Source organism: Drosophila biarmipes, chromosome 3L, assembly GCF_025231255.1.
Source record: "Drosophila biarmipes strain raj3 chromosome 3L, RU_DBia_V1.1, whole genome shotgun sequence".
Lineage (NCBI taxonomy): Eukaryota > Metazoa > Arthropoda > Insecta > Diptera > Drosophilidae > Drosophila > Drosophila biarmipes.
The window spans coordinates 9,684,908-9,708,305 of NC_066613.1; the positions used below are offsets into that span (position 1 = coordinate 9,684,908).

Consider the following 23,398-nt stretch of genomic DNA (forward strand, 5'->3'; position numbering starts at 1 on the left):
AGATAGAGAGCGGGAAAAAGGCAGCCGGCAACCGGCAAGCAGCTTTTCCCCCGCATTTTCCTTTCGCCGGCGCTCTGACGTCGTCGTATCATTTGATTTTCGCCACGAAAATATATTTCCCATTTGCGCAAAAGCGGAAATAGTTTGCGAAAACGGCGGCGGGGCTATTTATGACTGGGTAGCGCTCCCCGAATTCCCCGGCACATCACAAGACTCGAAGCGACCTTCAATTGGCGTGTTGGTCCCCCGTGTTCTTGCCAAAAATAATTCGCAGAACTCTTGTACCGGCTGATATGGCCTGCCAGATTGAATAATCTCTGGGGCTAATCGCTGGGCCAGAGGAATTTCTATTCGTATACGGAATTCTCGGCGAGATCGCCGCGACTTAACCTCACCTTGCACCGCCGGCGCATCTTCCGCCTTCCGTCATAAACGGAATATTACGACGCTTCCTAATGAACCACCTGACAATCTTACAGATTGCTCTCGCCGTACTTTTGTCCCCCTGTGCGAGATACATGTGTGTTGCAGTTTGTGACGCCGCGCGTCTGGCATTCGCTTCCTCATGCTCATGACATTTTATGCATATTTTTTAGTGCCATTATTGTTTACTCATATAGAGTGGAAATATCAACTGCAAACAGAGAAAGAGAGGGGGCGGCGGGTCCGCTCATTTCGTTCTGTCCAAGGTTGAAAAATAACTCGCCCCAAGGTCGTTCTACACCGCGTTTGTGTGCTGCGCGGCACTTCTTGAACTGTCGATCGCCTGCGATTTCTTTCTTCTCGAATCACCAAATCAAATTTTAACTTTTTTAGCCTTGCACTTGACTCTGACTTTGTCCCGCCGTTTTTCCCCGTTTTTTTTGGCGACACGAGCAGTCGCAGTTGCTTTTTAAATACTTTAATAATAATTTATTTAAATGGCCAACGCATGTGTCTGGCCCCTGCTAGCCGTCTCTCTCTAATCCTGTGCTCTGTCTCTTTCCCGCTCCCTCCTTCCGTCTCTTTCCCCCGCGATATGTGCTTTCATTAATAATGACGCTACGCTTGACCTTGAGCTTTAGAACTTTGTGTACTTTGTTGTTGCCGAGAGCCGGGACACGTTTTTTGTATTTATAAGTATGTATGAAGAACTTTTCTTTATCGCTTTGGGTTTTGGTACGGTTCTCGGTTCTTGGTTCTTCGGGGTTTTACTTTCAGCACCGAATCTGTTCAAGCACTTCCTCTGACCCCAAAATTGTAAGGCAAACAGCGAATGGAATTTACAAAACGCCACAGCCAGCATTCATCATTCGTCAGCTGTCAAGGGAAACGTCATGGGTCCGATCTGACATTGAGGGGCTTTTCGTCAAGAACTTGACCCCAAACTTGCCACTTCAATGGCCACGTTTGGCGGCCCCCAAGAATCGCCGAAGAGCGAAAGAGCCGCGCTCGCAGACGCGTCTACGTGGGGCCCGCGATTTCCTGGTTTAGAATCGTGCAAACAGGTTCACCTTGGCGCATGACTAACGCCGGCAGTAGGCAGTCGCCAGTAACCAGCCACCAGCCGCCAGCCACTAGCTAGTCCACAAACGCTGTGGCTTTTGTTTTTTTAAACTAGCTGATCTATGCATGTCAACAGAAGTCGGCGGCCCGGAAATGTGACATCGCCTACGCCGTAACCTTTGGCGGACTATTAATAACGTACTGACAGACCTAGGGCAGCTGGCATTTTCATAACTTTATGGCCAATGGTTATTTATGATACCACTTGAAATGGAGTAGTAATGTATCTTGGCTATGCATAGGGTGTAACTCAGCGCTGGGTGATTGCTTAGAGCAGAGGATGATATATCTCAGGGTTTATAAAAATAAATATATGAATCCTACTATCCAAAAACATAACCCATATTATCCATGCTATCTTTGATTCTACCCTATTCACTCAACATTGTCTATGCTCCTTAATCTACGCTTTTTATCTACAAGATAGGTAGATAGGGCTACTCACCAGAAGTGTGGGCATGGAGTAGGAGGGGCAGTCCCGCGCCCGCTGCCGCATGGCCGAGACCTTCTCCTTGGTGAACTCGCAGGTCTCGAGGTGGGCGCGCAGCACGGCGGCGAGGAGGCGTGGCTGGTCGTCCAGCTCGGTGGCGAGGGCCCGCTGCTGGCCGCGATTCTGGGTACTTTGCTGCATGGCCGCCAGGATGCGCGCCTTTTCGCGCTTCGGCACGCGTCCAAAACGCACAGCTGCAATGGGAAGAAGAGCGGTTTCGGTTAGTTTTCGGCCTTGTGAGCGGTGCTTAAACTCGGAGTTGAGCATAAAATTATGGGGCCCCATCAATTGCACACTTCACTGCACGCAGAGCAGGTGCAGCGGACAGCTGTTGTCCTGTTGTCACGCAGGAAGTGCACCGTCCCCCTGCAATTTACTGCCCTTCGAAGTGGGTCATTGCCTCAGCTGCCTCTGTCAGTCTCGGTCTTCGGTCTTCGGTCTTCTCTCCCCTGTTACACTTTCTCTTTTTTAGATTTTAATTTCTGCCTTCGGCCGCAACCGAAAATTTGTATGTGGGTGAACTTTCACATTTCACCAACGAGAGAGGGAAAAATCAGGCACGTTTGCGGTCACGTTTTTCGCACTAGGAATAAATCCGAGGGGAGTGCCGAGGAGGGGATCGATAAAAGTCGGTCGCTTTGTGGGCTTGCTAATTGAGCAGAAGGTTTGCCAGCGATCAAGGGGAGTTTAATTTGTATTCCAGCAGGTTTTGAGCTCAATCTATAGATTTTAGTTACTTCGGAAATATTAAACAAAATATTATAGTTCTTTCCCACAAAGCAACATTAAGCAAATTTATTTGCTCATTTGGAGCACTTTTGCCCAATTTGTATCGTTTTCCCAAAGCCCCCCAGCTATCCACAGCCATCAAGCAAAATCTGACAAATGTTTGGCCAACTTTTCAATGTCAAAAGAAATTTCTACGCGCACAGTTTCACTCCGTCTCCGGTGGCAAAAGTGAAACAGCTCGTTCACCGATTTTTCACCGCTTTTTCCAGCAGCCAGCGAGAGAGTGTGACCCACTTGCCGCGCAGCGAAATCCAGGTCAAACGAAATGGAAAATGAAGTCTGCGCAGGCGCAGCGACGGGCTGCGCGTAGAAATTAGAGCGACGCGCCGCAACGTCCAACTTTCCCATGCGGAGAGGCCGGAGAAGTTGGTCAAACATGCGATATGACTGCTCCGCTCTTGCGGCTCAGTTTTTTCTGTTTTTTAGAAAATAGCAACGCAACGCTGCCTTCGCCGCAGTTTCGATTCAAGTTTAAAGCTCTTCCGCGGCAAAGAAAAAATTGTTGTGTGTTTATAAACGAGGTCAGCACTTCAATGGCGCTCGCTTCTGGTTGTTGCTATTTGTTTGGAGGCATCGACAAGAAAAAAGGTAAACAAAAAGCGAACCAACGCGGAGAATCTCAGGACGGCTGCATTTCTCTGGGAGTTTGTTCGCTTTTTTCGGAAACCGAAAGCTGGGTGTTACTTGAATTTGGCCAAATCTGTGTCAGCCGGCTTAGGGAAACTGGAGTTTAGCTGGGCTCAGCTCTTTCACTTTCTAACTCTGGCTTTCGGAGCGGTTAACTTACGCGCATTGTGGTAGTTGACGTTGCCTTTGAGTATGCCCTTCAGTATCGGCAGTTCTTCGCCCATTTTTATGCTTTCTGTTTGTTTGTTCTGCGAAATATCTTGACTTGGTCACTTCTCCCTGTGGGGGCACACCAACCACTCAGTTGAGCTCGCTCATTAAGTATTTTTTGGGTAATTCTTCTTGGTTTTTTGGCACACACACAGCTTTTTTTGGTTGGTACTCAGGTACATATGGGTGTTGGTTTGAGAAAACTTGTTATCTTAGTTGCACTTAATCTCGGTTAAATATTTTTCATCAACTGCTGTTTTGTTGTGAGAGGAACTTTGTTTGCTTGCGTTTCACATTGATTGGATTTTTGGAATATTTAGCAAATAAATTAGTGGTTGCTTTTGGTAGGTTGGTAGTTTAGGCGCGTAATCCAGACAGACGAGTGGTGAGTGTTTGCTCGGGGAGACTTGGTCGACTTTTCTTCACATTAACAACTGCGTTTAGCATTCATCGGCGTTGATCAGCACTTTGTTTCATTTGACTTAATTTAATTTAGCTGATATTGCCCCTAATATGGCTCTAGTTGCTTGTGGCATCTGCCGCACTCGCGTTACTCTTGGCTTTCCTCGGATCCCGCGGATCGCTGGCTAATATGACAAAACTCGACAAGGTCTCGAACGCGACTAACTGTAAAAGCCAAAGCGCGTTACGAATATACCCGGAGTAGGGTACTGTGAGGTTGTATCTGTATCTGGCGAAGCGCAGAGAGCGAACCTCAGCTGCGGCGACTGCGACGGCGACTGAGCTTCGGTCTCAAAACAGAAACGGAAAACCGAAACGCCGCACAAAACACAGAAACACACAAGCACACGGGCGAAAAGCCGCAGAGGCAACGACCAACGGAGCGCTCGCAAGAGAGCCGAAGAGCGGGCCTAAGAGCGGCCAAAGCTCTTTGTCAACGGCAGCCTTTGTTGTTCTGCGGGGGCAACAAACCAGCGAAAGAGAACTGAGGCAGTGATAAGGAGTGTAGCTGAGCCCTATTCCAAAACGGAATTTGTTAAGATTTTGGATAAAATGTTTGTAAAAGCCAATGTATATACATTTCAATAAAATGTTAAAATCATCTCCAGCTTCCGTTGCTAATGAAGCTAAAATAATATTTTTTGTTTAATATTTATCATATGTATATTGTTCTTAAATATATTGCAACAACGACCCACCCCACGCACAAAGCAAGTTCAACCACTGATAAGCTTTCCTGATAAGCTTGCCACAGCTCTTCTTCCCTAAGGGCTCTTTATCGGCGCTTACATCTCTCTTTTCCTGGACACTCAACCAGCGAAGGAAAGTTCAACAAACTCGAAAGAGAAGAGGAACCTTAGACCAAAGAGCAGAGCGCACTCTCTTAAGTGCTCTTAGCCACCACGAGCTTTTCACCACTTAAGAGCAGTGTGTTGAGTTGACAAAGCTTTGAGGAAAGCTTTTGCCGCACTTTGAATATTTCGAAGCGGTTGGTTTTCGCGGTGCGTATGAGTGATTTATGCGGAGCATTGCGCATACGTCACGTTGGCAGGTGGGAAATCTGGACTGGAGGCTGAGGCCAGCAAGGAGACCGCTAAATCTCACTGATGACTTCACGCCCGAGCGCGTAATTTACGGCGCCACTGGCCCCGTCTGTCCGTCCGAGGGTTAGGCATTGAGTTTACAATTTAAATGCAGATCTTGGGGCTGACTCACCCACTGCGCGATCATCGCCAAGCGACGTGAGTGCTCCAGATTGTTTGTTTATCCGCACTCCGGCTTTGTCATCGCGAAGTTTCGGTTTGCCCCACCGCGCTGGTGGTCAATGAACCTGGCCGCCCGAATGAGGCCACAGAAACGTAACGAACGAGCGCACAACGAGCCGCATTTAATAATCATTCCGGCGATGCGACGAAAGTAAAAGTGAAAGTTGTTTGGCTCTTTTTCGGGTAGAAATTTTCGTGCGTGCCGCGGAAATGCAGCAACTGGATTGGTCAACAGCGGCGTTGGCTAGGCCTACACGGTTGCATAACGCCCGCGGATTGGGGCTAAAGACCGAGCAGGCCCAAGAGGCGGAAAGACGGAGGGACAACTGGATTCGACCGGGCGGAGGTGGCCCGAAAACGAAACTATGTGATAACAGGCGGGCAGTTTAATGGGCCTCTTGATGTAATTACCCCTCACTTAGTACTCCCCAAGTTAGCTATTTGTATTTAGCAAGGAAGAAGTTCTCCAGAGGCGGGCTCATCTCTCCTTTACAAGGCAAGTCTTATGCAAGCGGGGCTCGAAACCAGTTCAATACCACAGCTTCGGTCATAATTGACATTCACAATAATGCCGGCAATTAAAAGGCAATTAACAAGTTTCGCTTTCACTGCGACAGGCCGTGCCATCCCAAGTGCCTTGTATCGAGTGGCTTTCTAAACCCCAGTTGTTTATGATCTCTTGTTACTGTCTGGGCATTTGTGCGGCCAACTTCCTGAATTACGGGGAACTAATAGACGAAAGCCGAAAACCAAACTTGTTGTTTGCGCGGGACACACACTCGGGGTCAGTGCCCCCGCCGAGCGGAGGAAGAGGCCTACTTTCGTTTGTGGGGCTCATGGGATTCGTAGGAAAGGTGATTCACAGACACCTCTGGCTGGCTTTACGTAAAGTCGCATAAGCGACACAACTGTTGTTGCTTTGGTTTTTGGTTTGGTTTTTGGCTTGCTTGCGTAAGTTGTTTACAACGCGATCGAAGAGTGTGGAAAGAGCCGCACGGCGAAACAAAGGGGGCACACAAGAGAAGTGATATGCCAAGGAAGGGGCCGAGTGAGCCCCAAATAATAATAACAATAACGAAGCCATCATGCATTTGCTTTCGAAGTTTCTTGAAGTTCCGCGGAAGACAAAAGAAAGCCCCCGCACGAGCGGGTATTTTATTTTCGGTTTGGAGCCTTCGGCGCTGGCTTTTGTGGGTCATGAAAAATGCCTCAATGCAAGGCGCCGGGGAGGTCGCCGCCGCGCACATAGCGCACAGCACTTGACGTCGCTCGGACCGCTCAGGGTAGAGTAGTGGACCCTGTGCCATATTATTAATTTTACACGAAAAGGTCGCCCCGTTGCATTGGGGCGCAGATCAAACAAAAGGCACTCGAAGGCAGCCGCGTTTACGCTGCGGATGGGTAATGAGTCATAGTTATTGAGCAATCATTTTGGGGAAGAGTATCTAGGCTAGGTAAAAACCATCCCTGACCTTTGCAGCTCCCAGCGAAATATTCCCCGCAAGCAGCCAACTTGTTTACAAGTTCAGAAACCATTCCCCCCGCAAAAAACGGACGGAAATTGGGTCAAGCTGATCTGCATCTACGCGCACTGCCAGCGAACGGACTTCAAAGGCGCACGCAAAATAATTCCAATTCGCGTCTAATCATTTTCGAATAAATGCGCGCCAATGCCGTCGCCGTCGTCGCTGCCGCGGAGGCGAATGACCGTGCCTGACCCAAATAGGAGTCGCTGCACTCGGCGACAAACTGCAGGCCCCTTGGCCCCTGGCCCCCCCTCCCCAGCCCCTGCCAGCCCCGCGCGAAACATTCGCATTCTGCTCTCAGCCTCTGACGTCGTGCGAAACTGCAGCCGAACGAAACGAGGCCGAGTGCAATGAACAGCATTCAGCACACGAGAGAGACGGGGCGAGCGGCGCAGAGAGAGACGGCATGCAAATGCAGCTTCGAACAAGTTGCGACTGCTCGTCGGGCGGTGTTGCAATGCGAAACCTTCGAGAAATTTTACAAGAGTCGTTGAACTCTGCGGCTCGGTCGTTTAACTGTGGCCCAAAAGCAGCAGCAGCAGCAGCAACAGCAGCAGCAGCAGCAACTGCAACAGCAGCAGCGGCAACAGCGGCCAACAGCAACTGCAATATTGCTGCAACGCTGCTCTCTCGCCGAGCGCATTTGAGAGCTGGAAAACTAGTTTTTGGCGCCGAGGCATTGAAAAAAGCGAAAGTACATTTTTTATTTCGCCCGCTCCACCCCTCGCCCGCGGGAAAAAAGCGTCCAAAACTCGGCTCGCTCGAGCGGCCAGACGAACGCGAGTGGCGAACGCGAGCGCGTTTGCTCTTCGTGGCGCGAGGTAAATGAACCTTTTGAAGGTTCAACTTGCGTAGTAGGCGACGCCAGCGTCTGGTGTAAAACAAGTTTGTTACGTTCGCTGCGGCTCTTGCCTGCTTTTCTTTCTTTTCGCTGCTTTTGGCGCTCTTTTCTTTGCAATTTCACCGTTAACAGTTTTTGCGAGGCAGGTGAAGGCAGGCCGCCAGCCAGGCAGGCTGACTTTATGTAACCAAGGCGAAGAAGAAATAATAAAAGAAGCTAAAGCCCGAGTTGTCAAGCAGCTGCCGTTGCTCTTTTTGCTGGCTTTTTCTCCTTTTTTCGGTGATGGATGACACGCGTGAAATGATTTCACTTATGGACAGTAATTGTATAAGCAACGGGGGAGTGGAGTAATTGGGCTTGAAATAGGGATGACAGGAGGGTTCCAGAAAGTACTTGCCTCAGGAATGTATCTAAGGCAAAGTGCAGTTTTAAAAATTAATTAAAATAAAAAATACTATAGAAATACCGAAAATATACTAAACAATGCATATATTTCTAGTTATATTTAGCGCTCATTGCCGCACTGACCCGTTCAATCTTCTCGATTGCCTCGCAAAAACCTTCACCAGCTCACAGAACAGCCTGAGTGAGTGAACCCACCAACCCACCGTGGAGCCTCACCCACATCGTCATCATTAGCATTTTGTACTTGAAGCTGTGAGCCGTTCTAGCGCCGCCCACTCACGCGCCCGCTCTCTGAGCCGACTCGAAGGCTCCTTGAACTGTTCCAAGTGTTCAACTCCTACCAGAGGCCCAACCCCGAAACACCCCCGACCCATCGCCTCTGGTCTGTAGTCTCTGGCCTATAGTATCTGGTCTCTGGTCTCCTTGTCCGCCTTGTTCGCGTTGTTATTGTAAATTTCGTGTAGCCTCCAATATTATTTTAGTCAACAGCTTGTCATGAGTATCTGTGTGTAGCACTGGCATTTTAATGTATTTGTAATTGACCTGAATAAAGTTCAAAACACTCGCAGCGGCGAGGCAAGGCGAAATCTACATGCATGCTGTTGTTGGTGTTGCTGCTGTTGGTGTTGCTGCTGTGTGTGTGTAGCCTCAAAATAATAATGATTGCGACAACAACAACGGGCATGTCGTAGTTGCTCGCTTACATATATATTTATGTGTGTATATATAGAAAAAATGCTGTGCCTTCGATAATTGACAATTGTTTGATTATTTTATGTGATTCTGGGACACACCAGCAACTAATTGCTGCTGTGCATGTTGCTGCTAGGTGCGGTTATCTACTTGCCCCGCACTTGTTTGCTAAGCCAAGATTTTGAGCGAAAGATACCAAAGTATCTGGCAGATAAAATATCTTTAGGTGAATTTTATGTGGCGGAGAGTGCAAAAAATATATTGAAGACCATTTTTAAGCTACATACTCAAAACCCCCAACTTAACAGAAGCAGACACTGTTAGTCTCCCTCTTCGCGGGCTTTATCTCGGCGCTCGTTCGTGCTGCATATTTACTTTCAATTTGCCTAACCTCGCGCTAATTTAAGTTCATTTCAATTAAAAGCCAGCATGTGTGCATGTGCATGTGGCAGCCAATAGAGAAAAGCACTGCGACCACAAATAAATGCGAAAAGAAATCCAACGACACGTTGTCTTAGGCTTTCTTGTTTTTCTGATTTTTTGGCCAGCCCACGGCGAACTAATAAATCTCCAACGAATCCGCCAAATCAGATGCAAAGCGAGCAGCGAGAGTGCGGTGCACATTGTTCGTTGTTTACTATCGGCGCTCTCACAGATACGAATCGCGCACACAGGCGCAGGCACCTTCACTGCCGCGCTGCCGCATCTCTGCCGCTGCGCCGTCGGTGGTGACCCAGTTTCGCTGCACGTCAGCGGCGGTCAATGAACTGAGCCGAGTTGGGACGTATTTTATTTGACTTTTTCGAGGGGGGCGGCGCTTGTGTGCGCTAAATTTCGGTTTCGTTTTCATTTCTTGCGTTATTTTCGTGTCTTTGCAATACCAAAAAGAAAAGCGAGCCAACAAAAGCAGCAAAAACCAACCAGCAGCAAAATGGCGCCTATTACTGGCCAAAGAAATTATGAAAGCGGCCGAAATGTAACGGAGCGAAATGAAAAAGAAAGTGTTTCGAAATGGCCAATGCCAATTATATAGATATTTGTCGGTTTTTTTTCCGTTTTTTCCAAAAAGTGAAAGTAGTGTGCCTCTTCTCTGTAATGCTGTTTATAAACAAAAATTGACTTATGATTTCGTGGCCTTTTCTAGGTCAGTCGCTCTTGTTTTATAACTGTAAATTGTTCATCAGCGGCCCTCGGTGTTTTTCTGTTCATTTTTCGGCGTGTGCGTTTTTATTTTAATTTTCCTTGAAAGATAAGGCAACCGGCAGCGCAGTCGCCGTCGCTTAAATAGCACACGGTCATTTTTATTATAAACAATTCGAAATTTGTTGGTTTGCTTTTTCTCTTTGTTTTTTTCTGCCTTTTTTCGATTTCATTTCATTTCATTTCATTGCTGTTGCCGAGTTCGAGTTTGCTGTTTATCTGGTTGGCGGTCGAATTTTTGTTCGGTTCACATGACTTATTTTTGGCACCAGCTTTGGGTTGCTCTAGGCACAGAACTAGTTCAAGGATTTGCTAAAAAATTATTGTGCCCGGCTCTAGGTTAGCGGCTAATTAATGCTAGGATTTTAATGGCGACAGCGGCGAGGCCTCATCAGTGTTTGGTGCTGGTAAACAAGGGCATAAAACAGTTGTCAAAATGAACGGTGGTGTGTTAGGGGTGAAAAATAAAGCAATAAAAAAGAAAAATAATCTATCCATATAGCATTCTCAGTCTTTGAAACCGTTAATTATCGATATTATAAATGGTAAATTTCCCTGCAACATACTTCATATTTTCCACTGCTCTCTTTCTTACTTTCCCATTGCCTCACAAGCGCGCTCCACATTCGAAAAAATATCAAAACCTAATCCATCAATTACAACATCGGAGCAACAACAAATACCATGGGTTTCACACAAAGGCCGCGTCTGCGCGTTGCCTCCCAAGCAGCCTCTCTCTCCCCCACACACACACACTCGCACGAACCACTTTCGTTTTCGTTTTCACTGCAAACAGCAAACATGGCCGCCCAGCGAGAAGTCAATGAACGCGGAGAAGAGAGTGCGAGAGAGTTTGGGAGCGTGTGCCTGTGTTGGTGGCGAGCTCTATCTGTGTGTTGTATCTGTGAGTGTGGGCTTTCATAATCGCTGGCTATTTCCTGTAAATATTTTCCGGGCTGCGAGCTTAATTTAAACAAATTATTACAAAACTCAATAATAACAAATGCAGTCAGCTCGGCGCAGCGCAACAAAGAGCGTGGCGGAGAGAGGGCTGGGAGAGACAGCAGGACGGATGGCCTCGCTCCGCTGTCTCCATTATGGATTTGGGTTAAGTGCGTTCATTCAACTCTTAACACCATTTCGAAATGGCGCACACTTCTCGCCGCCAGCCTGCTCTCGATTCCGCCTGCGGGTGTGTGTGGCTCGGGGAATTTGTTTAAACAAAATAGACAACTTTTACTTTGCCGTGAAATCGCGCCAGCGAAATGTTGCAACACACACACACACACTCGCCCAGCTGAAATTTCGTTCACGGCTGGTCAATGAACTCAGAGGAGCCGAGCGCACTTCGTGTGGCACTCGGCCGAGTGCTCGCCTAAGTGTTGCTGCTGGCATGGGTTGAGCTTGAATTAATTTGGCCCCTTCTATTAGCCCAATTTCCCTCCCTTACGACGAAGGCGTCGCTTCATAGTATGCTTTCATAACGTAGTAGAGGAGACTTGAGTACTCACCATCGCGACTCATGCCCACGGCAATGCACTTTTTCAGGCGGCAATACTGACAGCGATTGCGGTTGATGCGCAGAATGCTGCACTGCTGATTTTTGGTGCAGGGGCGGTACTGGATCTTTTGCTGGATGGAGCGACGGAAGAAGCCCTGCAAAGATACGGGAAAATAACAAAAGTTAGCCAGTGTAATAACATAAGATACAAGATATAATATATATTAGGTAGGTCTGGAGAAATCCCCGTATATTATGGCTATAAAATACACATCCCCCCGATCCTGAAAACCTACATCGGCGTCTTCGTTCGCTGACATCGCTGGCGTGCTCCTCCCCGCGCTGGCGTTGCTGTTGCTCAGCGCCGTGTCCAGGTTCTCGTCGAACTTCTGGCACAGGTAGTTCAGCTGCGAGGAGTCCAGGCGCTGGTGGTGCTGCTCGCACAGCTCATCGTCGCAGCCCGAGTCCTGGGCCTCGTCCAGCTCCTCCAGCTGCTGCTCGTCGCCGCCGTTGCAGGTGCAACAATTGCCCGCACTGGAGTTGCTCGAGTTGCTCATCAGCGAGCAGTTGCTGTCGGAGCTATCCCTTCGCTGTTGCTGCTGCTGCTGCTGCTGTTGCTGCTGATGCTGCTGCTGCTGTTGCACCTGGTGTTGCTGTTGCTGGGATTGTTGTCGCAGGAGATTGGCGATTTCCTTGTGGGTCTGCGCCGAAAAGGGACTATCACAGTGCAGCTGCTTGATGTTGCTGGTGGGTGTTGCAGCTGGCTTGGCCTCGGGCTGCTGCGCGCTGCTGCCACTGGTGGTGGTCTGCTGCTGCTCCAGTTCCCGCTGCTTGAGCTCCCGCGCATAGCGTATCTTCTTCCAGGGACACTGATATTGCTCGTAGCTGCTGTCCTCGAGCGATGTTGCCGCGGGGTTGGCACTCGGGCAGTCCTCATCGCTGTTCGACTCGATGCCCGACTCGCTGTCATTTTTGGCGCTCAGATCGGCACATGGCGGCTTTGGTGTTGCTACTGTCGCAGGCTGGTGTTGCTGCAGCAACACAATCTGCTGCTGCTGCTGCTGACTAATACTATTTGTTGTCTGGGTGTTGTTGCTGTTGCTGTTGCTGTTGGTGGTTGTCTTTACTAGTGTTGCAGGTGTTTGTTGTTGCTGTTGTACGATTGCTGCTTCGTTTTTCAGTCTCTTGCGTTGCGGTTGCTGCTGCTGCTGCTGGTGTTGCTGCTGCTGCTGCAGATAAATTTGCTTGGGCGTCTGCTGTTGCTTCTGGATGGGCGCCGACTCCAGCAACTTGACCAGAGCCGAGTGTTGCTGCTTCAGCTGCTGGCTCTTGGCCTGCTGATGGTGATGCTGCTGGTGCTGCTGCTGCTGCTGCTGCTGCAGCGGCTGATGTTGCTGCGGGGCGGCCACAATGTGCAGATTACCGCCGCCGTTGCCCGTCAGCAGCACTATCGTTGTGCCGTGCTGCTGCTGTGTCTGCTGCTGCTGCTGCTGCTGGGGCAACTGGAGTTGCTGCTGCTGCTGTTGCTGCTGCACGGCAGCCACCTCTTGCATTGCACAAACCATATTTGAATTAGAGATTTTGCTTTTTGGCTTCAGAATGACACTTGAACTCTCGATTGTTGGTGGCTCTACGATTGGCTAGTAAGGAACATTGCACACTTCACTTGATCTCACTTCACTGGCACCAACAAAAATATGTGTGAACTATTTGCTATTGAACATTTGTTGCTGTTGCTGTTGGCGCTGCTCTCTATCTCTTTCGCCTGATCCAGCTGTATGATTTCTTTTGATTTTCGCGCGCTTTTCTTGCTCTGCACAACCGCTGCCAACGACGAGCAATTTGCGAATGACAGCAGCGTCCGCCAGCAACACCAACCGACCCCGAGCGGCACGAAAGCGGCCTGCCGAAGTGGCTTTTGTGCCTCGCGCGGCTTCGGGCCGCTCTCTCGCTCGCACTGCTGTTGCTGCTGTCGTTTTGTGTTTTTGTTTTTGTGTGCCAACTGAGGACATTCACTCCGCGCGGCGGCAGCGACGCCAGCGTCTAACAATAGATGTTGCTGCTTGGTGTTGCTGCTGCTGTTGTTGCTGCTGCTGCTGCTGCAGCGGGGGCGCCTGGTAAACAATTCATGCAACACCCACGCGACACTCCGATTTCTCAGGTAGCTAAGGTAGCCCAGGTAGCTCAGGTATCCCAGGCAGTGGCTGCCCCTGCCACCTGACTGATCAGCTTTGTTTGATAACAAAACAGAGGCGCGCTGCGCCGTTCTATGCCATTCTGTGCGTTCGATTGTTCCCCACAGATGCCCCCGCGCGGGCCCTGTGTTTGCTCGTGTTTTGATAAATGAGTGACAAATAAGATTAATTGATACGAGCGCGGGGGCTGGCCGAGCCATCAATGCGCGCATGACAGGCCTAAGAGGATCTGAGATCTGGAGCGATGTTCCCGAACGCCTTTTGGGGTCAGCCCAACCGCCGGGGATGGGGGTGTATTTCCAGAAAACTTAGGAGTGATTAAGATTAGTCGTCCGACTGTGTGCGTTGTTCCCCAGAGTTATGACATGGAAAATAAGTAAGTTGATAAGCGGGAAGGGGGAACTATTTGATTTTGGGGCACCCAACTTTACAGGCTGCCATTTGATTCTGGATAAATGTATCCTAATTAGTTTGTTCCAAGCAAACTCAGCTGTTTCTCTGACTTATTCAGTGGCCGAAAAGTTGACCCAATTTACACGACAATCCCCGCCTAATTAACAAAGTGCAAACAGTCAGTTTGGGCAAATATTTTCGCCAACTGCTGGCGGTTCGATGAACCCCACTTTCCAGAAGCCAGGTGATTTAATAAAAGTGTTAAATAATATTTGTGATTTTTTGGGGCCAAATAATGCACACAAGTTGGGGGCAGCCCCTCTCGCTCGCACACGAGCTACGTAACCAAAAAGCCCCAAAACGCCAGCGACGCCAGCAGAGGCCCGCGGCAGAGGCAGAGGCAGCGCAGCGGCCGAGGCAGCCAGGCAGCAGCGGTGGTTCAGTTCAACGAACCCCGCCATTGTCGTGACCCACATTTCGGTCAGCCACCTTCGAATGTGGAGCTGCGAGAGAGAGGGCCAAATGCGTTTAGAGAGAGAGAGAGAGGGGGCGGCCAGCCGAGCGCCAGAGCCGAAGACGGAGCCGAGCGAACTCGAAACGAGCCGAGGCGAGTGAGAGAGCTCTGCTCTCAATGCATTTTGCATGCAAATTCGCTTGCAGTTCGGCCAGATACATATATATTCGAGTTTATATATGTACATTCGCGATTTTTGAGCTCTGGCGGTCGGTCAACGACACAGAAACCTCAGGTGGGCTTGGCTTCGACGGTGGACTGCGGGGCGGGGGCGGGGGGCGCAGTATGCAGGCATACTTGTAGAACTGTCGAAATGCGTTCAAGGAAATCTTTGGCAATTAAAAATTTGCACACATATTTTGCGAGCTCTCGACCAAGCCTGCAATCTAAGCTGCAGAATCTGGGGTCATTGCACTGCCGCGGGGGAGTCGTGTCAAGAGATTTGCACTCATTTTCGAACTCGGCTTTCGGGAACTTTCGGGAACAGCTGTGCCATTTCTAGCTCCTCTCTCTCTCTCGCTCTCCCTGCCTTCTCAACTCCCCCTGCCTCTCGCTCTCCCGCCGTGGCGTGGCCAAATGTGAATGAACTCTGCTCGCAAAGCGAATAACAAGTTTCAAAAGAAAGTGAGAGCACTTCCACACACAACGGCACACACAGCGCCAGCCTGCTCTCTCTCCCCAGTGGCGCCCTCTCGCCCGCCCCCTTGGACTGTGATGCGCAACGTCATTTTATAATTCATTCGTTTTTTGTTTGTTAAATAATTTCTTTTTGCCTCTGCTTTGGCACATTTTCCTTCTGTAATTCGTTGTTAATTTTGTTTTTAATTTTTTTTCGGCTGGCTTGGGTGCTTTTCATGAATGATCCTAGGCCGCGGGGGTTTTCTTGTTTATTTGGCTGCCTGTGTTTTTGCTGAAACCGCCTACCTGTTGGCACGATCGTTGCCTCGCCAACTGCTTGACCAAGATTGCTGTGCTGTTTCGGTTCTTGTATGTTCTTTGTTTTGCTTGGGGTACACCATTCTTTTGGGGAGGGTGCTACCGTCGGAACTTGACATCAATTCGATCGATCGATCGCCCCAGAAGAGCTGTTGAGCAGGTCCAAAAAAATGCCTGGCAACTTAATGGGTGCCAGGAGAAAATTGGGGAAAATGGAACGAAGTCGTGGCTGGATGGGGTCGAAATTAGCTCAAGATATTTTCGGATTTATGGGAATTCTATAATTCTTTGGGGATCTTTCGGGGGAAATATCGTATTTCATCTTAAACACTTGTAAACCTAGAGATCTTCCTTTAGTCTTTCACTTGCACACTGATCGCCACTGAAATATGCATCCCGAATCAATAAAATCTCCCAAGCATAAACAAGACATTCCACGAACTTCCCTGAAACTGTTTGGAAACTTCCCGAGCGATCTCCCATCTCCACTTCTCCGATTCCCTCGCTCTGTCTCCCCACTTTTTAAGTTCTGCTCTGCGTCAGTCGCCCACATATTTAAAAAACATCGCACACCGTCGCATAAACAGACAACACCTAATCTCCTGTCATAACGACGATCGTTTGTTGGGCTTTCAGAACTCCCTCGCCCGCTTTTCTCCCGCCCCTTTCTCCGGCCCCTCTACCGCCTTCCCTTCTGGGCGCTCATTCTATGCGTCAGCAATTAGCACGTGCCCGGGCCTTGGGACTCAGGCTGGGACTTCAAATCCGATCCGGAACTTTATGGCGCTTTACAGTTCATTCAACGCTCGTTCGTCAAGCTTGTCTTGAAGTTTATTCGACAGTTTGCTCATAATTCAAGCCAAGCCGTACAGTCGAACTATGTTAATGCCAATCGTTCTTTGGGTTGGGAAGTAGCATGTTTTCGAGATGGTTAGAAATGATCGGCATATTATTATGTTTAAAGGAAATATAGCCCAATATCGTTTTTTTAAGTTATTCAGAAAGTTTTAAGCTGTAATGTAATGTTTCTAGAAAACTCTTAAAAATGTTTCAAAAAGTATGCAATACAATTTTTATTTTGCTCCCTTCAGCAAAAGGCTGCATTTTTGCAGCATACTTTTTTGGGTCCTTTTAGGAGATTTATTAAAAAATCTTTGCAAATTCTTTGATTTTACCGATTTTTAAATAATCAAACTTGAAACTAGACAGGCGCTGCCAAAAATGTGAAATGATGTGTAAATAAGTTATGTGCGAGTTACAACTGTGCGACCTGCGCCTGGCCGCCCATTCAGGTCAGGGGTCAACGCTCCCAGCCACCAAGGATAATGCTACCTTTCCCTCTCTCCCTCTCTCCCCCTCTGTTTTTCTGCCTCTCTGTATCCTTCCTTTCTGGTAGTAAAAGCAACACGAGGTCAGCCGCACGTAGGCAAAAAGGGAGCAATCCTCCCCCACACAACTCGCACACACGCGCTACACACACACACACCCTGGCAATTTGGCCTCGCGCTCATTGACGTCACTTCTGCAGTCGCTGGCTCTGCCGCAGCGCTGCCAGCGCCGAGTTCGTTCAACCCGCTGCCTTCATGGTCGCCTTGCAGTAGTTGTTGTTGTGGGGCACGTTGCTGCTGCCTTTGCTTTTGCCTGCCTTTGTGTGTGTGTTTGTTCTTGCGTGGGGCGGTTTTCGGGGGTGGTTTGGGCGGCAGGCAGGTCGAGGGGGTGGTGTGTCGCCCAGGAACCCGCTTAGTAAGTTCTAGAACAAGCCGAGCTAATCGAACAGATGTCCTGATTCATTGGACTAATGGGCAATCATTAGGAATATATGAACTCAGGGCACCAAATTATTATTCTTAATATTGAGAATTATATAATTTATAATATAAAAAATCATAATATAAACAAATAAATACGATAAAATGTATTATTTATTATTAAATTACAAGACTTTATCGCACAGTAAATATTAGTTTCCCCTTAATTCTTATCCTAAGTCAACGTAATCAAAGCATATTGGCCGGTAAAAAGGCCAAGCCAGATTAGCTCCGACCTCCAGCTAGCCGTGCTTAATGTGTTCCCACACTCGCAAACAAACCACAAAGCCCAACGATGACAAATCAGAAGTCAACAGAACAAACCAATATCGAACTCCGGAATCGGAGCCACGACAATAAAACGGAAATACCTTTCACATTTCACATTTTGCGCCAGCGAAGGGCAACCGCTGCAGAGAGAGAGGCCAAAGAGAGGGGCGCGTAAGAGTGCAGGGACATGCGACAGCATCTGAGCTCCCGAAAAAGGCAGCAACAACAGCAGCAACAGCAGCAGCACCAAGGCGAGCGACAATTGAGGACATTGCACTGCAGTAACCTTAAGGAAATGGTATCAGCACGGAGAGGCGGCGAGAGAGCGAGGTGGAGTGGCGAGAGTCCGAGGAGCAGAGCGCTCTCCCGACTTGGCGCTCAGCAAATGGTTCTTTTGCATACGCGAAATGCGTGGGAGGGGTTTCTATTTGTGTGCCTGGGAACAGTTGCCCCGCCACGAAGACGCAGAGGAAGTGACCTCAGGAAGGAAGTGCAATGCATTTAATTGGTCAGAACGGCACGGGGCTTCATCGTACCACCTGGTCGCCACAGAAGCTGGTCGAATAATGAGCCAGATCAAGAGTTCCCAAAAGGTTCTCATTGAACTTCGTATAATTTCGGAGAATTTTCTCAATTTTCCCCATTTAACGCCTGAATGCATCACTTTCCGGCACAATGAGTCCTGAAGATGTGCCTATACCAAAGGGTTCGGTGACTGCATGACTCACTGATTGAAAACTCGAATCAGAACAAAAGGCCCCCAGTGCAGCTCTCCATCACAGGCTTTTCCCGTTTTCGCAGTGATTAGTTTTCCACTCAAACACTTTCGTTGCGATAGTGAAGGGGCAGAAATGGAGCTCCGTCCTTTAACCGGGCCAATGAACCCAAGGCGAAAAATTGGCGCGCACTCTCAGCAGGCATAGTGTAGTAGTGGCGGAATGGAATGGAAGACACCTGTGCCCCGTCAGACGACAGAGCTGCCCACGGCCCACGGCCCCCGCCCACTTTTCACTTTTCCCGTGCTTTCGGGGGTGGTGGCCGGAGGTTGGGTGGTTTTTAGCAGTGTCTCGGTTTTGCTTTGACCCACTTTCGGTGCGTTCAACTCCCAGAGCTGGGGCCAGAACACGAGGCGAGTGCCGAGGCAAGATCCGAACCGGATGCACGGGTTCGGGGGTTGAATGGCGAAACACACGAACATTTTTAGGGGTTACGCTCTGGGTGCAACGAAAGTGTTTGCCGCCCCCCGTGCCGCCCGCCAGAAAGTGGTCATGTGACGACTCCGCTGCGCTGGGCCCTCCGCACTCCGCACTCCGGAGCTGGAGCAATGACCGCAGCTGGCCAAAGTTGAAGGATAACCGTGGCAGGGCGAGCGGGCCGCGGGGCGGGGCGGGGCAGGAAGTGCCCCCCGATCGGCAGCGTCTTTTGTCGAATCAGTGGCCAGCGCCGGAGAGTGCTCCACATACGGCGCGTCTCATATTTATATCCGAATATTTATAACCACACACATGCTGCTGCTCCCCCGGCTAGCTGTGTGTTCTTTCACTTCTCGTTGTTCTTGCCTTTTGGGCACTTGTCTCCCGTCCGTTGGCCAGTTCCCCTTCAGCCGTGCGTCACGGAGTGCGAAAGAGCCGGGGGAGTGCGGCCAGTTCAACGAACCCAGGGCCATTATTTCGCAATTACCTTTGTGCGGTTTGGCCTCCGATCCGATCTATCGATAGATAGACTCTGAGCACTAGAACACGCCTCGTTGAGCGCGGATTCAATTGTGCTCGGGGGAGGTGTCGAGTGGGGATGCCATGTTTGGCTAAGCAGATAACACGTTGGGGTAGAGCTAATGACCAACCTGACCTTTTTTCATTGTTATGTTGAAAAAGCTATGATTATTGTTGGGATTCTATCTAACTTGGTATTACCTACATGGTAACACTCAACATTTTTATATATTAAAATCCGAAATTTGTATGGGACTGGATTACTATGGAGAATGCCTTGTTGAAATTAAATAAAATAGTTGCCTTATATAAACCCTCAAAAGAACTGTGAGAAGAACCACCCTCGACACCTAGCTACTAAAATTAATTTAAGACCGTGAAGATTATTTTAATGACATTTGAACGGCAGCATTGCTAAGCACTTTGTAAGGCAAAATGAATTCAAATTTGCCCCAACTAAGTCCCTCATTACCCAATTTTCGGCCAGCCCGTCTGCAATTGACGCAAGTGGAAACACTTTTGGGCGCTCAAAACAATTATCCAGCATTATTGCGCGGTTGTTATGGGGGTCTGGTAGGCGAGCAAACAAAGGCAGTCATACAAACGCGGCAAAAAGATACAAAATAGAGAAATATAGAAATACAGAAATATAGAAATAGAGGGGTTATAATGCCAAGCGGCTAAAATCTAATCCGAGACAAGTCAAGCGATTGCGGCAAATATTAAAACAGTTGACCAAGCACTCGCGGCACATGGGGCATGAAACTCGTTTCGGAGACCCGCGAAAAAAAAGAGAGAGGCAAGGTCTTTTGCGTGCGACTGCAACAGCAGCAGCAGTGCGAATCTAACTGCAGTTTCTGCGCAGGTCGTTGCCATTTGGCAGCGCGCGAAAGAGACGGGGCGAGCCCGGCCGAGAGAGACGGGGATAGCAGGTGATGACGGCCTCAAGCTGACCAAAAGTGCACTGAACTCTGGCGAAGTCGCAGTCGCAGTCGGAGTCGACTCCCACTCATGCCCCGCCTCCCCGGCTTCTTTAATGGCCGGTATTAATGTAATTTCAATCATTGTTTTCGCCTTTTTCGGCTGCCCTCGCTGTCATATAAATTCCTCATCGCTGTTGGCGGCTCTTTTAATGACTCAGCCGAGAGCCAGGCTTCCAAAAATGATCAAAACCAGCCAAAACGCAAGCTCACGTGCTGTATTTGGGCGTACGCCGCCTTCTTTTGCGATTTTTTCGAGTGCGATTTGATTTTGTTTCAGTTGCAACGCATTGAGATCGCTATCGCCCTCTCGCTCGGCTAAGTGGGCGCTTTAAATGCGCACACTTGGAGAAAAGCAATGGTACTAGATAATAAATATTATATATTTTTATTTTACTTTCTTAAGTTAGTTGATAGTTCTAATCCCTTATATTACATTTAAATGGTTTACTTATTATTAGAAACCACTTGATCAAAGAAACCAGAAAGATTTTCAATATTATTTAGTATTTAATTGGTATATACCAAATAATATAATTCAATTTCATTAAATGTATTATTTGGTTCTTAAATAATATTTCAATATGATACAGTAATGAAAACCTCTTTCTATCTCAATCCTAAAACAACCCCCTTTTGTGTACGAAAAGGCAGTGCATTTTCTCCCTGTGCACGGGCGCACAGCTGCAGCTTTGAGTCGTATTATGCAACAGCTTTGAACAATTTATGACAAAAGTCATTGCAAATTATTTTCAATATTGAGTCATATATGTGAGAGACTGCCGCTGCCGCTGGAAAAGACAAATTCCCACTGCAGGAAGTGGGCGTGGCTCGAGTTGATTACGGGCTATAATTGAAATATTGAGTTCAGAGTTCTAGGCAATCGGGAATATAGTAATTTCTGCAGCACAGCCATCTATCATGATCAGATCCATATCGACGATATTTCGGTGTCGAGTAAATTACATGGAATTAATCAAATTTGGCAGGCCAACAAAGAATTTCGGTTGGGAAAGAGTGGCTAACTGGATGTTATTAGTGTGAAATTGCGCTGGAACAGTGCAATGTTTTATGGCGAAACGAGCTATAATCCATTTACGTTTTATTATTTAAAGAAAATGGCATTCAGAGGAAAATTCCCAAGCTAAATTGAGTTTGCTAAAAAATATTTTTGAGGCCAGACGGCGCCTCTTGAGCGATCTTAAAATTTGATACTTTGGCCAAATACTTGTGGAATACTTGCAGTGGCCATTAACTGGTCGAAAACCAGGGGCTCATGATCGTTTTTGAGTGGGCGAAATGGCAAAGTTTTCCAAAATTTCGAGAACATTGCGCCACATTATCGAGACCGCCCGAATTGCTTTGTGGCCAACAAGTTTATCACAAGTGCTGACAGCGCTTGTCCAATGGCAATAATTCATTTGATTAATTTATAAATTGCATTTGCCCGACAAGAGCAACAAGAAAATTGCCCAGCAATCCGATGTGTCTTGGTGCGCTGGTGTGTTCGGCGGATTTGTATCTGCGAGTGTGTCGGCTGTGTGCGATGCAAAGTGAGGTCGCTGCCGTTCAATAACCTCGAGTGTCTGCGGAGAGCCTCTCTACGCAATGCAATTGCAGCCAGCGAAGTCAACGAGCATGGCAACAACTCTGCACACATGTGTGCCACCACGGCACTGTGGCACACTATGGCACACTATGGCATGCTATAGAGCACCGCAGCGCACTGTGGCACACGCACACAGGGGCGGCGAGGCGCTTGGCAACACACAGATACGCACGCACACTCTCGGAGGAGCACTAATCGGTCGAGTCCGTTCGTCTGTTTTCGTCGCTCGTTTGTCCGTTGCGTGGTAATTGCTTTCGGGGGACTTCTGGGGACTCTGCGATAAGGCGGGGATTTCAGGGGGCCTTTCGAAAACTGGGGTATCTAGAGGGGGCGGCCGAAGGCCTCTGAAGAATGCACTCCATGCAATCCCAGTATTCCAATAACTTACTCAGGTGACTTGTGCCTGTTTAAAAGGGGAACGCAGTGCTTAGAAGTGGGGAGAAACATACCTGAAAGTAGAGGAAGGAAAGGGTAATTTGTTAGAAATTTGCTGAATTTGTGCTTAAGTATTTAAAGTTAGCAATATGGTACGATATCAAAGTATCACTTATTTTAGCAAGAGGAGAACCCATTTTTCAAGCATTATCAATAAGCTGTGTGATACAAAGTAGACCTACATTTTCAAAAGAATTTTACTAGTAAGACCTTGTAAGACCAATCTTTAATCTTTACCAATTAAACGAAACCAAATCCACATAAAGACAGGCCAAGCCAACCCAAAGCTACACTCACTTCATATGCAACCAGTCGAGTTAAGATCTTTTGGGGGAAAAAAACGCAGAGCTCTGAGCCCAATTAAAAGCGGGCAATCTTATCCGCACCATCTCAGGCCATTTCCACCGTTTGAGGCACTCAATCATAGAGACCTCGGCACTTATCAGAGGCCCCATCAAAGGCGAGAAGCCACTGAAACTCCGCACGGAGCCCTACAGAAGTGCAGAACGCTGGAATGGGGCCCAGGGAGCCCTCTCGACAGGCTGGCTCCACTTCACCTGCCCGTTTTCCATTTTCCATTTGCAAATTCCCCTCCATCCCTGCCCCGCGACTCCTTGGGCAATTAAGCCAAATCAAAGCCCACAAAGCGACAAGAACTGCGGCAACAACTCCGTGCGCTCGTATGGTGTTAGTCAGCGCTGGTCGTTATCGCATTTCACAATTTTAGAACAAGCACACTCGCACACAGATACGCGCACTCGCACACAGCTGCAGCAACGCAGCAGGCAGCGAGTAACTAACCTAACCCAAGCTAACCTACGCTAACCTAATTCGGCGGGTTCAATAAACCCAAACCGCAAGCGGGGCGGCCAGCTGGGGGCGGGCACAACGGGTTTGGGCGGGCGAGGGGAGGGGCAGTGGTTCTTGGATTAGGGTATCCCCAACATCCCCCACCCCCCTGCTATAATACAATTCTAAAATATAGATTAGCT

The 23,398-nt window shown here is 48.5% G+C and overlaps 1 protein-coding gene across 4 annotated transcripts in view; it reads right to left on the reverse strand.

Annotated features, from left to right (window-relative positions):
- The window catches only part of LOC108028246 (ecdysone-induced protein 75B, isoforms C/D), a 103,106-nt gene that overhangs the window by 4,952 nt on the left and 74,756 nt on the right, over positions 1-23,398 (reverse strand). For 2 of the 4 annotated variants that reach the window (XM_017099925.3, XM_017099929.3), the window contains 2 exons: positions 11,565-11,709; positions 1,991-2,229 (listed from right to left, as the gene is read on the reverse strand). In XM_017099925.3, the coding sequence (XP_016955414.1) occupies positions 1,991-2,229; positions 11,565-11,709 (384 nt within the window). Of the gene's footprint in view, positions 1-1,990; positions 2,230-3,611; positions 4,399-11,564; positions 11,710-11,850; positions 13,398-23,398 lie in introns of those variants that run through there. The other 2 variants (XM_017099926.3, XM_017099928.3) reach the window with 2 other exon arrangements.